This window comes from Lipotes vexillifer, unplaced genomic scaffold (genome assembly GCF_000442215.2).
Source record: "Lipotes vexillifer unplaced genomic scaffold, Lipotes_vexillifer_v1.1 scaffold402, whole genome shotgun sequence".
Lineage (NCBI taxonomy): Eukaryota > Metazoa > Chordata > Mammalia > Artiodactyla > Lipotidae > Lipotes > Lipotes vexillifer.
The window spans coordinates 3,258,467-3,276,124 of NW_006798409.1; the positions used below are offsets into that span (position 1 = coordinate 3,258,467).

Consider the following 17,658-nt stretch of genomic DNA (forward strand, 5'->3'; position numbering starts at 1 on the left):
GAGTTTCTCTTTCTTCAAAAGAAGCAGGATGTGAAATATCCTGATTTTTAAGTGTTAGCAACTAGTTCAAAATGGGTGGGCCAAGTAAAACATTTCTCTGGGTTCATTTTGGCCCTTGGGTATCTCTTGGTGACAGTTGACCTGGATATTTGTGGGGATGGACTGCTTTTAGCAGTGTGTCATCACTGAAGCTAGAAGCCCCTCTAGGTCCATTCATTCTGGGGTGAGAGTGCTTTGGATCAGTGGCTGAGCATATTTGGGGAAGCAGGAAGGCAGGGGCCTTGGGAATCCAAGCTGGGGTGCAGTACCATCCAAGGAGGAATCTGGACAAGTTAGGCAAGGGTTGATCAGACTGCAGTGGATCCATTGGAACTGAGACAGAAGTGTCTGCATGGGGAACCAATCAGAACACACTCATCTCAGACCCTGCCTGAGGCTCTGCTCTGCTTGGAAGGTTGCCACATGAACAATCCCTGCCTTAAATGAGGTCAGGACCAAAAACAGTCCTGCTCTTTCAGGAGTGTCATCTTTTGATTGTAAAGATCTGCTGTGCTATGTGCCTTCATCACTTCTGTGAAGACACTGAGTGAATGTGAAATTGGCTGTGAATATTTTGTTTGTAAAATACCAGTAGTAAGAATTTTTTTTTTTGGTATGAATTTTCATATAAATTCTTCTACTCCTGTTTCCTCTCATATTTAACTGAGAATGAAAACACCCATAAAAAGAGCTTGTATTCTATGTCTTTGTAGATTCATTTTCTGATTTACCCACTTGTAAACTTATAATGTTGCCTAGCAACTTAGAATGTTATGACTGAAGCACAACTTATCTGATTATTTACAGTGAGGCAAATGTGTCTCTGAGATAGAAAACCTTTAAAAGTTATCATCAATTATTTGGTGTTTCTTGGGAAAAGGAGCACCAAAACACAGAGTTGGTAATAAATATTTTGAATCCAATGCTGAATCAGAGGTATGGCTATGTTTCACCCATTGAATCTTGTTTAGATGGATAAAATTTAGCAGATAAGACAAGTGATGGGGTGGAATGGCTCTAATGTGACTAGACATAGCATACCGTACATCTCTGTACATCTGCTACACTCCCCGTATGACATGTTAACTAGCCGTGGAGTAGCCACTTGTGTGTATTTGCACTAAATATAAATTTAAGCATTCATTTCTTCAGGAGTAGGGACACTGGCGTTCTTTTTGGACATTAGTGAATATAGAGTCTCCTGGACTTCAGTCATTGTTCAGTGTTGCACAAGATTGTTGCTATTTGCTTTAAAAAGTCAACTTTGGGATGACGTATTCAAGAAAATGCACTTATTTATGTGTAGGGTTTGATAAACATAGACGCTGGAGTAACCATCGTTGCTATCAAGATAGAGACCATTCACAGAATCCCACAAAATTCTCTTAGTCTGTTTCTCATTCAGTTCTCATTCGCTCTCCCACCCCTATGCTCTCCTTGGGCAATCACTGATCTAATTTCTATCATTATAGATTAGGTTGGTCTTTTCTGGAACTTCATCTAAGTTGAATCATACAGTACATACTCTTCTGTCTTTTTAAATTTTATTTATTAAATTAAAAAAAATTATTTAAATCAGCCTTATGTTTTTGAGATTCATTCATTTTGTTGCCTATATGGGTAGTTCATTCCTTTTTTATTGCCAAGTAGTGTTCCATTGTATAGCTATGCCATAACTTACCTATTCTCCTGTTAGTGGGCATTGGGTTGTTTGCATTTTTTGGATATTACGAGTAGAGTTTGTACGACCATTCGTGTATAAGTCTTTGTTTGGATGTGTGTTTTCGTTTCTCTTGGTTAAATACCTAGGAATAGAATTTCTGGGTCATGTGGCAAGTGTATGTTTAATTTGATAAGAAACTGCCAAACTGTTTTCCAGAATTGTTGTACCATTTTATGTTCCCACCAGTGATGTATGAGAGCTCCAGTTACTTCACATCTTTGCCAATACTAGATATTGTCAGAATTTAGAAATTTGTTCTTCTCTTTCTGGCTTACTTCACTCTGTATGACAGACTCATACAGAGTGAAGTAAGCCAGAAAGAGAAAAACTAATATCGTATATTAATGCCTATATGTGGAATCTAGAAACATGGTGCAGATGAACCCGTTTGCAAGGCAGAAATAGAGACACAGATGTAGAGAACAAACGTATGGATGTATGGGGGGAAAGCGGGGAGGGTGGTGGTGGTGGTGGTGGGATGAATTGGGAGGTTGGGATTGACATATATACACTAATATGTATAAAATAGATAACGAATAAGAATCTGCTGTATAAAAAATAAATTAATTTTAAAAAAGAATTAAAAAACTTAACCATTCTAACGGGTGTGTTTTAATTTGTATTTCCCTGGTGACAAATGATGTTGAGCACTTTTCATGTGCTTATTGGCCATCTGATGTTTTCATTTGGCCAAATCTTCTTGCTGATGTTCTAAGTTGAATTGTTTTCTTATAATTACGTTTTAAGAGTTTTTTTTCTTCATTCTGGATACAAGTCCTTTGTCAGATATGTGTATTAAGAATAGTTTCTCTCAGTTTGTTGTCTTTTCATTTTCCTTAACATTAACCCTTGAAGAGCAGCAGTTCTTAGAGTTCTTAGTTTTTATAATGTCCAGTTTATCATTTTTTTAAAAAATAAATTTATTTATTTATTTTTGGCTGTGTTGGGTCTTTGTTACTGTGCGAGGGCTTTCTCTAGTTGTGGCAAGTGGGGGCCACTCTTCATCGTTGTGTGCAGGCCTCTCACTGTCGCGGCCTCTCGTTGCAGAGCACAGGCTCCAAACGCGCAGGCTCAGTAGTTGTGGCTCACGGGCCCAGTTGCTCCGTGGCATGTGGGATCTTCCCAGACCAGGGCTCGAACCTGCATCCCCTGCATTGGCAGGCAGATTCTCAACCACTACGCCGCCAGGGAAGCCCTATCATTTTTTTTAATTTGGTGGTTCACGCTTCTTTTGTTGTATCTGAGAAAAGATTTACCTATCCTAAGATCAGAAAGTTTTTCTCCTGTATTTTATTTTAGAAGTTTTATATTTTTACATTTAGGTCTGTGATTCATTTCAAGTTACTTTTGGTATACATGTAAGGGTCAAGGTGTTTTGGGGTTTTTTTTTTTTTGGTTTTTTGCATATGTGTGTCCCGTTGTTTCAGCACCATGTGTTGAAAAGATGATTTTTTTCAGGTGAATTACCTTGTTGAAAATCAACTGAACATATATGTGTGGCACTATTTCTGGACTCTGTTCTGTTTTTAGAAATATATGTCTTTCCGTAAGGAAATACCATACTGTCTTGATCCCTGCAGCTTTATAATAAATCTTGAAGTCAGATAAGGTAAATCTTTCAACTATTGTCTTCCCAAAATTGTTTTGGTCATTCTAGGCCTATTCTATATCTATGTAAGTTTTAGAAGTAGCTTGCTAGGATTTTGATTGGAATTGCATCGATTCCGTAGATCAATTTGGAGAAGAATTGACGTCAGTAGTATTGGGTGTTCTGATCCATGAACATGGTATATCTCTTCAGTTATTTAGGACATCTTTAATTTTAAATTCAGTAGTGTTTGTAGTTTTCAGTGTTCAGTTCTGGCACATACTTTCTTTAATTTATTCCTAAATGTTTCAGATCTGTTGATGTCATTGAAAATGGTATTTAAAAAAATTCAGACTCCAGATATTCAAGGCTAGAAATAAACCCAGTTTTTGTATATTGACCTTGTATTTTGCAACCTTGCTAAAAGTACTAGTTCTAGTACTTTTTTGGTTGGGGTTTTCATGTTGTGTGCAACATGTCCCAATAGGAAACAAAGGCACATTCACTTTCCTTGAGAATAGCTAGTGTTTCCCTAGTGCTGTGGCTGGTTCAAAGGGACCAACATTTATGTGACTATAAAATGTTGTTTTTGGTTCCACCTAAATTGTATTTAATTAGCCTGAAATCTTAGAGAAAGGTAAATACTAAATTCTTGAAGTTCAAATGTTAAAAAAATAACATTAATTAGAAGGTTTTAATGAATTTCATTGGAGTGGAATTTGATAGCAGTTGTTTTATTTTCAACAGGACTGATTTGACTTTAACGATTTCATATTTCTTTTTGATGCTATGTATCCATTTCAAGGCCATCTCTTAGCATTGCCTTTTCTGGGTTTTCCCTCTTGATATACCTATTTATATTTCTTACTTGTGGGATGTTTTTGATAAGGAATTTAATATGCATTTATATGATGAATGCTTGTTAAGCATGCAGCATTTGCCAGACTTGGTACCGGGTGCCATGGATACAGTGTGAGCCAGACAGAAACATGCATTTGCTGTCTTTATGGAGCTTACATTCTAGCAAGACAGTGGGGCATTGAGTAAATGATTATACAAACTATGGAATTACAATTTGAAAAGTGCTATAAAGTCACTAAGTTTATGAAAGAGAGTACTAACTTAGGCTGGGACAGGCTGTGGGTCGGAGAAATCTTCCCTAAAGCAGTGACATTTTTGCATGCTCCGATAGTTGTGCTTATAGAGTTAGGTAGACTGGGGAGTAGGGGGTTGGTAATACTACTTATGCCAACCCATTTACCTTGATATATATGCTCCAAACTTTTTTCTTCAGTAGCATTTCTACACCGCCTTAGTGGTCATTGGTAGAGTTAAACCAAGAATCATGAATTAATTCCTTTTACTTCTATGATAGCAGCTAATTCTGCAGCTCTGAAGTCATCATTGTAACTTAAGTCCATTTGAGAGGACATACCAGGCAGATTTGCATCAAACAGGTAGTAATTTTGATACTTCTTGTGACCAGAGTTTTATTCTCCTGTCTAGGGATAATGGGGATGGGCGACCCATGTGTACTCGGTTTTACTTGACTGCTTACAGTTGCATTTGACTATAGTGAATATAAATATTTAGGAGAATTATAGGTGGTATACAGTTATATTTCTTAATAAGTTCCATGCCTTGTTTTATATCTTTTTAGATTCTCTGTTTTCTGAATAACTTACTTGGCTCTGATTAAGTCCTGAAAGATTATATGAAAGAGGTATTAAAAAGAAAAAACCCTCATATACCTTGCTTACATCAATTTTAATTTATTTTGCATATTTGTGCATCTCTAAGTGTTGCTTTCAAAAACAAACAATTTATTAGATGAATGATATATAGATGGCCAGTTGGATAATTTGCTCCATAGGAAATTCCCTGCTTTATTCCTGTCTGAAAGGTCTACCTGGTGCTAGCTGTTACTTTTTGGTTTTATCTTGATTATTCATAGACTTTGAATGGGGGATTCACATTGCCTACGCCTGCTGAATAACTGTTTAACTCTTGCTTTAATGTTAATGAAAACTGTTAATGAAACAGTTAATGAGTTTATGAAAACTGAAGTTAGTTAAGAAGTGTTTATTGTTCAGATTATTTCCCTCTCTTTTTTTATGATTTAACCTATTCACTGATGTATCTTTAGCCTGTGCAGTGCCCTTGTGAAATCCAGCTGTTCTGGGGAATGTGATGAAGGAAATTTGGATTTGTTCGCTTTATACTTTAAGGGCATTAACTAAAGTTTAAGGAGCAGAGTTGGTTATAACTAATGGCCAGGTTTGAGGTTTGGGGGTGTCTTAGTCAATACAGGCTGCCTAAAGCAGGATAGCATAGACTGGGCAGCTTATAAACAACAGACACTTATTTTTCATACTTTTGGTGGCTGGAGGTCTGAGATCAGTGTGCCAGCATGGTTGTTCTGGTGAGGGCCCTCTCCCAGGTTGCAGGCAAACATCTTTTTGCTATGTCCTCAGTTGGTGGAGAGGGTGAAGGATCTCTCTGGGATTGCCTTTTTTTTTAAAAAAAAAATTTATTTATTTATGACTGCATTGGGTCTTCGTTGCTGCACGCGGGCTTTCTCTAGTTTCGGTGAGCGGGGGCTACTCTTCGTTGCGGCGTGTGGGCTTCTCATTGCAGTGGCTTCTCTTGTGGAGCATGGGCTCTAGGTGCACAGGCTTCAGTAGTTGTGGCTCACGGGCTCCAGAGCGCAGGCTCAGTAGTTGTGGCGCACGAGTTTAGTTGTTCTGCAGCATGTGGGATCTTCCCGGACAAGGGCTTGAACATGTGTCCCCTGCATCGGCAGGCGGACTCTCAACCACTGCGCCACCAGGGAAGCACCCTGGGATTGGTTTTTTAAAGGTACTATCCCATTCATGAGGGCTCCACCCTCATGACTTAATCATACCCAAAAGGCTCCACCTCCAAATACCATCGCCTTGGGGATTAATTAGAATTTCAACATATGAATTTTTTTGGGATACAAACATTCAGCACATACTAGGGGGTTACTTTTATAATTTATTCATTTTTATTCTTACTCCAGTAGAGTGTATATTAAAGAATTAATGGTGAACAGGGAATATTCCATTTAAAATTTTTCTTGGTTCTTTGTGCAAGGATGGAAAGTTAGTGCTATAACTCCTGGTGGCTCACTTCAGCTTAACCTCTTCCAGTGACTTTTCTGGTGCTCGTTCAAGCAGGATCACCCCTGTTCCTGTCTCATATAGAATGTAGCTGTGTGTGGCTGCATAAAAGCAGAAAATCATGCCGACTGCTCACTCAGAATTCAGAAGCACTAACCTTGGATGAACCTTGAATGCTTCTGGCTGCACATAACGATTTTCCCTGCTTCCTTCATTTTCTCACTCTCCTTTCTCAAACCTCCAGCACCTCCTTCCTCCTTTTCACTCTTGGCTGAGCCTCTTTCTTCCTATTTTTAGAGAAGATAGAAGGAATCAGAAGGTGATATCACCAGCACCCAGCTCCAGGACTCCCAACTGTGGGTGGCTTTGGAGCAGGGTGGTGGCAGTGTAGATCAATTCCCAGGGCTGGCTCTGTAGCCAGCAAGGGGTGAGGGAGGGCTGCGATTCAGTGGGGAAGCTGGGCTGGTGTCCCCAGAGGTGATGTGGGTCCTGCCCATCCCAGTGGATAAAGGGCTCTGCTTTCAAGGCCGACCTCTGAGCTTGATCATTAGGACCCACCCCTTACCTGTTTACCTGTTTTCTTTTCTCCATAGGACCACTCACATTGTCATTAAAAAAAAAAAAATGCTGTTATTTCTTTCGTTTAATAACCAAACAAAACCTGTTTTGACTTCATTCCTCCCTGTAGCCACTGTCCCATTCTTCTTTTTCCTTTAGAGGAAATTTCTTGGCAGTGTTTTGTCCTCAGGGTCTAGAGTTTCTCTCCCTCCCCAGACAGGCTGTTGGTTACTTCTCAGTCCTCTTTTTACTGCCCTGTCATCCTCTTCTGCCTTCTTGCTGCCTGCAGAAGTGGACTCCCAGGACTGCCAGGACACTCTGCGCCAGCACGTGCGTGCGTGTGCGTGCACACACACACACACACACACACACACACTTCAAGATTCTTGTGCTGTAATATGTCTCACCCTCTGGGTTTCTTCTGATCACTTCCTTTGAAGCCATTTAACTTGTTCCTCTAACCTCTGTATTTTCTGCAAATTGGAAGTGAGTTTTGAAGTTTCATTAATAGAATTTAGTTAAATGACATTTCATCTTTGAAGCTGCTTCTCTTAGGCACGTGGAGCTTTGGGACAGACCCCTGATGTTAACAGATGGACTCATCTCCTCTTTGGAAGTGCCTGGCATTTGCATGAAGGTGACCCAGGAGTCCAGATCAGCATTTACTGTGACTGACAGATTTTAATATGTTTTGCGCTGGCCTCTCAGGATGCTGACTCCCCTGATGCTCCACCCCAGGAGGAGGCCCCTGGGGCTTTCAGGGTCCAAGAGGAAGTTGCAGCTTCTTGGGAGGGTGGGTAAAGAGCTCTGTACTAGGTTAGGTAATATCTACTGTAGTTCTGCCCTCCCCCCTCCTTGGGGAGGCAAAGAGAAAAGCCTCTTTGGGTACCCTGTTACTTTCACTGTTGGTAACCCATCAGTGGCTGGTGATGGTCAACTTGTCTATGAGAGGAGGTGGAGGTCCTGCAGAGTCTGATAGCGAATTCTCTAGTATCTTAGTACTTTGTCTTCTGTGACTTTTCACCTAGGTTTTTATTTCCCCAGATGAGATAATGAATTTCTTTGAGGGTGGAAATAATAAAGTTACAAATTTTCTGTAAAATTCATAGAGGACTAGAGAATCACTGATGAACTCTAGAACTGGAGAGGACTTTTGAGAATTTAGGATATAGTTAGTGTAGGATAGAAATGTACTTATTTCCCTGGATCTTGGTTTCTGAATAGTTTATTTTTATAATATAGGTATATTTAGTTATTGTCTATTGTATAATAGTTTATATGTTCAGACTGTGTTAATCTAGCTTTTACTGGTCATGAATTAGGACGTTCTTATATTACCAAAATGGCATTTTAAGGAAAAGCTACCATGATCTAACATAATGCCAAATTATGACCTTTCCATTTCTTTCTTTATGACACAGGAAATCCGGGATCCTCTTATGCAGTGGCTGGGGAAACATGTGGATGCTGAAGGAGTAATAAAATCTAGCAAGCTCTCCCTTAAATTCGTTTCATCCTACACATCTGAAATAGAAATCACCCCATCTGCTATACCTGTGGTGACTGACATAGAGGCCTTCTCATCAGAAAATTTTAACTTTGAGATCTATCGACAAAATTTGCAGACAAAGAAACTTGGAAAAGTAATTCTGTTTGCTGAAGTGACACCTACCACAATGAGTCTTCTGGACGGGTAAGTTCTGGCCAGGCTGGCTTCTGTACCTGCTTGGAGGAATCCAGTTATGTTGATCGTTCTCTCTAACCAGTGCTGGGTGAGAGGGATAGAGATTTAGAACGATAACTCTTAATAAAGCACTAGCAAGATGGGAGTACCCTGTCCTAGAGGAGTTAAAATGTAGGAAAAGAAATTAAAGTTCTTTGGTCAAAGATTTGTGTTTTAAAGAATGGGGGATTTTTGTGCCTTGTGACTCTCTTCCTTTAATCTGGCCTTTCAGAATGTCTTTGGAAAAAAGAACATTAGGAAAAAAGATGTTTAGCAGGTGGCACGGGTGTTCATGTTACCGCTTTACATTTGTGTTGTTATAATCAGTGTTAAGATGTTATAACCAGTTTAAGATGTTTTGCACGAGCATTAGGATAGCAAATTTGAACGACATGTAAGCTGTGTTAAATTAAATAAATTAGAGCTTTGTACTTTGAAAACCTGTTTTGGTATGTTCCTATCCAATGCATTTTTAAAGCACTCTGTAATCCCATTTGGATGTTCAAAATTTACTCTTATTGCAACTTTTCCTTTTTATTCCTTCTGTTTCATGGGCTTTGATTAAAGGTTTAAAAATGGAAAACAGATGAAAGGAATTTTTAAACTCCAAATTAGTCAGTATTAGGTAATACTCTTATGTTGAGATAGATAGTTTAAAAAGGAGGGTTATAGAGGGAGTGAATAAGAAAAGCATCTTCCTTCAACATGGGACTAATATTTAAGGAATGTAAGACTCCACCCCCCCAGCCCCCCATTCAGTTTCTAGACACTTTCACCTGTGGGACTGCACAATTAGACAGATACGTAGTTCAACATATGGAACGTGTGGAAATATTTTGGCTTTTCTTCTTAACAATAATTTCTGGATTTGCTAGTATGTTGATATAAACTGATGAGATCATTTTAGGATTTCATGACTGTCATACTCAAAGTCATGGAAATGGCAATTTTAGTGTACGTATAGGATGTAGAAAAAGCATTAATATTATGGGGGAATTAGCAGAGTGAGGAGGTGAAGTAAGAAGGGGGATGTGAGCAATGGTAATGAACAGTTCTTGTTGCCCGAGTTGTTTTGTGTTGTCTTAGGTACTTTTTTTTTTTTTTTTCAGTGTTCCCATCCTCTCCTGCCTCTACTCCCCTCCCCCTGCCAATTCCTTGAATCCCTGTAGAGAAGAAAACACCTGTATTCGTATGGAGCAATTATTACTTGCTTGTACAAATTCTGTGATAATCTTTTGTTATTGCAGTGAACTATATTATATCGAAAAGGTGACCCATTATAACATATTTTCCAAATAAAAAATCAGACACAATATTTAACAAAAGATTTTGGGAGGTGAAATTCAGGTGGAAAAACGTTGGCACTTTCAGACCATTTTGGCTGTTTTTGTGGACAACAATGAAGAATATTTTGTGTTGGGGACATCTTGAAACGTTGAGATTATCGCTATTGAGTTTGGGCAGTGTATTACCAAGAGGGCTGTGAGTGCCTTGCTAGGGTGGGTAGACCGAGGCTCCTTTGTAATCATATGGTTGGGTTTCCTTATACCCTGGTGAGGCTGTGTTTTAGGATGAAAAATAAATGCCGTGTAAATAACAGTTTTATTATGCTTGAATATCTGTAAGTTCATTTTTGATACTGAACTTTTTGAAAAATGAAAATTCCTTCTTAAGCAACTTGGGTCTGTAAAAGTGTGCTTGAGCTCGACAGTAGTGGAGTCGGGAAACTTCTGTAGGGCTAAAGGTTGTTATTTTTACAAAAGAGAAACATTTCAGCTTTTTCAAAGAGCATTTAGGAATCTTTGTTTCTTTTCTTGTCTAGTCTCCAGAGTGTGGACAGTAAAATGGCTTTGATGATTACTGATGAAGCTCTGCTTCGCACAGAGCAGATGGTGAATAAGCAGTCATCTTTCACCATGACTTATCATAGATGTCCTCTTCCACTGCACACGTGGGTTCCTTCCTAACACTAAGAGAAAGGTACTCACTGCAGCCTACTGAGTCAGCGAGGCTGGTGAGAGGTTCCTGGGTGGCTGTAGCCTTTTTCAGAAGGAACTTGAAGAGGTCACCTTGGTGTCAAAAGCTCCTAAAATTATCCACAAAGGGGTCATGAGATAGGTAAATGAAACATATTGATTATTATTTTCTAAGAGGAAGAGTGAAGACATTTCTACAGCTAACATTATATTTGATCCTATAAATGAGCTACTCTTATGGAAACAGTATATTGTTGTGGTTATAACAATAATAGTAGTTAATAGGTATTGAAAGCTTTTATCTTCCATACACTGCTTTTATGTACTTTATATATATCGACTAATTTCATACATCACACCAGTGTGTAGAATGCTAGGTAACAGAATTTATTGTATGTGGAATTGTTCCTATTTCTGATAAACACTGACATTTTCAGTTTTCAGAGCTTTTCCCTATAATGGTACAGTTTCTAACAGACGCGTGGTCTACCTCCCAAGCTACCGAAGGCCAGGCCTCGATTGAATGCTTTGCTGCTGCATGACAATGTTCATGTGAGACCCATGTGAGACCCATGTGAGACCCTGTGAGACCCATGTCCTTGCCAACTGCCAGATCCCCTCTGCATTCTTAGGCCTGTTTCTTGTGATGAGCACAAGATCTAAGCCCTAGCATATCCCATTCAGGTACCAATTTCTAGGTCAGTTGGGGTTAGGTTCAACTGTGTGAGACAGTGATCCCCCAAATTAAAGTGGCTTAAATAGGATTGAAATTTTTTACTGTATATGAGATGGACTGAGATGGGCAGCCTAGGGCCGAGTGTGGCTCACAGTGTCTAGGACCCAGCTGAGTTGCTCTGTCACCCTCAGCAAGTGGTCCAAGAGGCGACCCACTCATTTATATTCCCTCTCATTTTAGCCAGTAAACAGAAGGAGAGGGGACAGTAACGTGTGCCCCCATTCTTTTTTATTTTTTAATATTTTTTAAAATTTTATTTATTTTTTATTTATTTTTGGCCGCATTGGGTCTTCGTTGCTGCACGCAGGCTTTCTCTAGTTGCGGCCAGCGCAGGCTACTCTTTGTTGTGGAGCGCTGGCTTCTCACTGCAGTGGCTTCTCTTGTTGTGGAGCACGGGCTCTAGGCAGGGACTTCAGTAGTTGTGGCATGCAGGCTCAGTAGTTGTGGCGCACACGGGCTTAGTTGCTCCGCGGCATGTGGGATCTTCCTGGACCAGGGCTTGAACCCATGTCCCTTGCGTTGACAGACAGATTCTTAACCACTGCGCCACCAGGGAAGTCCTCTAGAGCAGAGGCTCAGTAGTTGTGGCACACGGGCTTAGTTGCTCCGCGGCATGTGGGATCTTCCCGGACCAGGGCTCGAACCTGTGTCCCCTGCATTGGCAGGCGGATTCTTAACCACTTTGCCACGAGGGAAACCCACCCCCATTCTTTATGGACTCTTTCAGAAGTTGCTCATATTTTTGTTTATATCCCAGGGCTAGAACCTAGTCACATGACCATATTAACCTACAAAGAAGGCTAAGAAATAACTGTGGTCTTTACACTTGGCACCCATGAATCCACTGGATATTAGGGTTCTTCGGAGGAGAGGAGGTAGGTAGTAGACGACACTTAGAAGTCTTTGAAACAAGCATGGACTTTCTGTGTGTTGGACTCCTAAAAAAATAGCAGGAGGCCTTTAGGTAGCATATACATTATGATGGCCCCAATGCTTGCAAAATTGAAAATCATAGGTAGAAATAATTATTTGACAGGTAACTCTGGTTTTATTTCACTGCTTGTTCAGTGCCATTACAGGTATTTTTCTTGTGTTATTATAAATCCAGGAGGATTTGGAAATTTTTCTTTTAACAAATTATTGGGGGATATATTTTCTTCTTTGACCACAGACCCAGCTTAAACCACTGTGGCACTGAGGTGGCATTGAAAGCTTTCATTTGATCTCTGGATAAGGGAGCGCGCTGGTTTTAAAGCCATGAACCAACCACTACCATCACCTCCTGTCCCACCCTATGAATTTTAAAGCTATGTTAGTGGTTCTGTGGAGGGGAAAGAGCTCTGCGGGGGAGGAGTGGCGGAGGGAACTACGGGAGTTGATTGCCGATTATGTCAAGGTACTGTGGACTCCCCCTCCAGAAATAAAGAGCGAAAACCATGTGAATGAGTGATGTTTTCTCGATAGTCTGACTTGGCTGTGCCACCCAACCAAGTCTGGTTGGAAGAGGTAATTTTACCCTGTATCCCGCATCCCAGTCCTTTTTTCTGACACAAATTTCTGACCATGAAATGCATTTTCTACCCTATTGTCAGGGTAACACCTTTTGGATGAAATGCTGGTTTTGACTGACTTAGGCGGTCTTTCTTTTTTTTCCTCCTGTGCTATTTCCTGGTAGGTTTCCCTCTGACCAGTTAGCTCAGCTGGTTGGGTAGAGACCCAGGGATATGGGTTTAGTACACTGTCTGGACCAGTGAACTTTACTGTGTTCCATGGTCAGTCCTATAGCTACAGACCCAGGAAGCCATTTGAAACTGTGAGCTGTTGTTGGTAGGGCCTTCCAGACAAGGGGGTGTGGATGGGCCACTGCTCATCCCTCGTCACTCCTGGACAAGCACCTCCAGGTACCCTCTCTGCCCAGGTTTGGTCAGGAGTGCTGCACGTCTTGTTCAATCTCCTGATAAGTGATGACTGACCCTCATCTGTGGGGAAGGTGGGAAGGGGGAAAGCTAGACCTTGGAGCACGGGGTTTAGGGTAACTGAGTCATTGTGACAGTTATGGAATCGTCTTTTATTTGACTGATAGTGTCTTTTTTTTTTTTTCCGGTACGCGGGCCTCTCACTGTTGTGGCCTCTCCCATTGCGGAGCACAGGCTCCGGACGCGCAGGCTCAGCGGCCATGGCTCATGGGCCCAGCCGCTCCGCGTCATGTGGGATCTTCCCGGACCGGGGCACGAACCCATGTCCCCTGCATCGGCAGGCGGACTCTCAACCACTGCGCCACCAGGGAAGCCCGATAGTATCTTTTTTGACGACTTGCACCAAGCCTCTGTTGGGTATCGAAACGACTTATGTGTGAAGCCACAGTGTGTGGTGAGCCAGATGAACACAAACTTGTTTATACTGATTCCCTTTGCATATTTGTACATCCCGACTAAACTGGCCACGGATGGGCTATTTTTTATTTGTAAAGAGTAACTTAGATTCCTTTATTACATAAGTTTATCTTCTAACCATTGTTTTAAGTCCTTTGATTTTTCAGGCTTAAGTTTGCCTTCATCATACATGGAATAAGCATTTATGGAGTGCCTGCCATACACCAGGCACTGTGTTAGGCACTGGAGAGAGAATGATGTGGAGTGTACTGTCCTTGCCTCACAGTGCGTTGGAAGATGCAGATCCCAGTGCACAGTGAGTTCATACAGATCTGTGCGCCCTTGGTCTGAGCCTGGTAGTTCGGGCAGAAAGAGAGGAGTAGGCACAGCAGATAACACGATGCTGGGAGAGAAGTAGACTGATCAGTGAAGGTTTTGGAGCAGTTACTGTGTCAGGCATTGTCCCTAATGCCTAAAGCTCACAGTCTCGTAGGGAAATGCTGGAACTTAAGACTTTATCACCAACTATCTGTGTAACCTTGACAGTCTCACCCTCCTGGGCCTTGCTTTCCTTAACTGTGAGATCTGGGCACTAGACGCACCCCAGGTCATTTGATCAAATGATCCTGGAGTCAGAATCCTTTACCCCGCCAAGCCTTTCTGGCTCTCAGTAGCCTCCAGTGCCTTTAGAGGGCTGAAATGGTTTTGTGAACTAGCTTCATGTTAGTTGAGGAAAACTTGCATTGGAAACAGTTGACTTTCTACAAGCAAAGGGAAAGAAATGGAAAGCAATCCCATAAGGTCATTAAAAATATATTTGGGGGAAATTGCACTGGGGAGAATAGCCAGCATCATTTAAGAAAGACGGTATTTTTGTTTCACAATTTGGGGCCAGTCCCAGGTTTTCACCTCTATGCATACGTGTCTAGTCAGAGTCCCAAACATCTCTTTCTGCCTTTCTTCCCTTCTGATTCTGCTCCCCTAACTCGCTCTACTGCGCACCCTCCTCCCCAGAAGTTGAGGCCTGAGAGGACAGAAATTGGACTGGAACTAATTTAATGGCTGAGTGACCTCACAGTAGAGAAACAGCCGGATCCTAATAGGGGTCTTTGTCTACATTTCCACCCTGGCTGGTAGCATGCCAGTCAAGAGTCAAGCTAGAGACACAGGTGGAAGCGATTAGACCTGTCATAAGGTTTGAAAAATTGATTCTGGAGGCCAAGTGAATAGATTGAACTTGACAGTGTTGTCCTAAAGATTCTAAGGGAAAATTCTGTAGTTTAATTTGAAATCCCTTGATTATTCATTAGCTTTCCAGATGGCTTTTGTTGATGTTTTACATATTAATGCCTGTATTGTGTTATTGGTGCACTCTTAATGTGCACATAGGTAATGAGCAAAGAATAAATACATTGGTAAGTGTCCCAAATTAATGGGATGTTAGCCTAATTGTGAAATAAAGGGTTTTTAAGAAGTTGATTGCTTTGGAATAATTAGTGTGAGCTTTTTATAGGCCAATTTGGTACTTTTAAAGTGAAAATTATTGGAGAATTTTAAAGAAACCTTCATTTTAATGTTTACTTCTAAATTAAGGTTTAGAATATAACTCCAGCCTTTGACTCTAGTGGTCATGACTAAAGAATTATTCTGGCCAGTTCTCTATCAAATGCTTTTTTTTGGTCTCAATTCAACACCTGAATAAGTTAACCTTTCACATGCCAAGCTCCTGGAATTGAATTATAAAATGGCCTATTATTTTCCTGAAATGTCTCCATATTACTTTTTAGTGTTCTAGGATGTTTATTTTTACATTTTTGTAACTAATTTTTTTTAAGTAAGGCAAACATTATGATGCTTGCCGTTTTGTGATGGTTAACAGTGTGTTCTATTAAGATAGCATCTTCATTAGAATTGGACCTTCTTTCTTTCTTTCTCTCAATGTTGAACAACGTTTAACAACCTGAAAGGTCCCAAGTTTTACGGTACGGAAGAGTGAGACTGAATGTGACCATCAAGCTGATGCCGTGCAAGAGATGAAACCCTTCAGGGGCACTTGGACAAGCCGCCCAGCCATTGTTCTGGTTCTCCTGTGGTCCGGAACACAGTGGAAGCCCTTCCCCTGGAACCGTTCTCCAAACTCCCAGCACAGTCTTTTGCATGTTCTCAGTGGTGGGTGACTGTCTTAATATTTCAAGGGTATACCAGACTTTTAGGTAAAAAGTAGATCCTATGGTAGGGTATCCATTGTGGGAGGTATTTGCAGAAACTGTGTAGTTCCCCACATTCACTCATTTCATATGCCTGAGGATGAAGTGTCTTGGTTTGACCTAGGGGCTTAGAGCTTAGGATGGAGTATTGCTGCCCTGGGTTGGAATCCCAGTTCTACCTTTTACTGCCTGAATAACCTTGGGCAAATCAGTAACCTTTCAAGCTTCCGTTTCCTTATCTGTATGAAGTAGCTGGTAATAGTCTCAGCTTTTTAATTTTCTTTTCTTTCCAAGTTCAGTCACTCTGCTAATTTCTCTTCAGCACCAGCTATGTGCAGGACTCTGCACTAGGCCCTGGCACCCAGTGGGGATACAGTAGATGTGGGACCTTCCCTCCAGAAGCCTGCATTCCACTCCAGGATAGGGTGAGGCTGTACTGAAATACATCTGCAAAGCTCTTAGTGCGTAGCTCATATTTATTGATCTCTCTTTATTATTTAAGCTTTAGATATGATTCTTTTTTTCTTTTTGACCTTTTTTGACAAATGCATTCTTCCAGTGGCGGTGCTGTGAGCACCTGTGAAACAAATCAGTGTCAACTTGGCTCAAGAGCGTGATGTGCGTTTTCTTAGGGTTGAGTTTTTGTTGAAGATTTTGACAATTTTTTCTCATCATCCTAGAATCACAATGGCTCATCACTGGTTATGGTTTTGGGAAAAATGTTTTGTTTGAGTCCAGCTTTTCTTGAAAGATGAGAAAACATAGTTGACTGTCTCTGTGTTTCCCTTAAGATATGTGTAGCCAGTTCTCTCTCTCTTTTTTTTAACCAAACTTTCTCTTTATTTAGATCTTAATACTTTATCATTTTCATAGGTAACAAGTGTCAGCTCCAAAGAGCCAAAACTTCAACAATTTGAATGTAATTATCAGTCCCATGGGTATGCCTTGTGCATCACCCATATCTTCCTCGAGAGCCCTAAACCTTTTGTGTCAGTCAGAATGCATGGATTTGATATTGTTTCATTCTCTTAAATTTCCTTAAACATCTCTGATATTTATTACTCTGCAGGAGTGCTTGATTTTATATTTGATATAGTCTAAATGTCTCTGTTATAGTTAAACAGTAATAAAAGACCACAAAAGGTAATGCAAGGTAAAGCAAAGTCTGTGGCTAGATAAGGCAGTCAGTAAAGATGGTGACAGGCAAGTTTCTTTTCCTCAGTCTAGATTTATCTTAGGGAGAAAACCAAGACTATTAACTATAGTTTAGAAGGGAGTTGTGTCTTCTGATGGGTAGGGTGTTTTCTGCTGCAGTTGTAGAGTGCAAAGGAGTCATTTCTTAGCCACAGGGCCATTTAAATGACATTGGGGTACCCAGAGTGAGCTTCTTAGAAATATGCCTTACACTGGGCGGGCCAGCATGGGCTGCTGACAGCAGTACAGGTCTTGGCTACTGGCCTGGGACGAATTTCATGACTTCTCATCTTAAAATGTATAAACTGTAGTGATACCCATTCAGGGGTGCCACTCATGTCGCGGGGGTCAAAGGGAATAGTGAAGTGTAAAGCCTGTCGAACAGCTTTGGACATGGAC

At 40.8% G+C, this 17,658-nt stretch overlaps 1 protein-coding gene across 1 annotated transcript in view; it reads left to right on the forward strand.

The window, feature by feature from the left end:
* The window catches only part of HLCS (holocarboxylase synthetase), a 194,478-nt gene that overhangs the window by 45,121 nt on the left and 131,699 nt on the right, over positions 1–17,658 (forward strand). Inside the window, exon 5 of the mRNA XM_007470506.1 lies at positions 8,473–8,744. Coding sequence (XP_007470568.1) covers positions 8,473–8,744 — 272 coding nt within the window. The remainder of the gene's footprint in view (positions 1–8,472; positions 8,745–17,658) is intronic.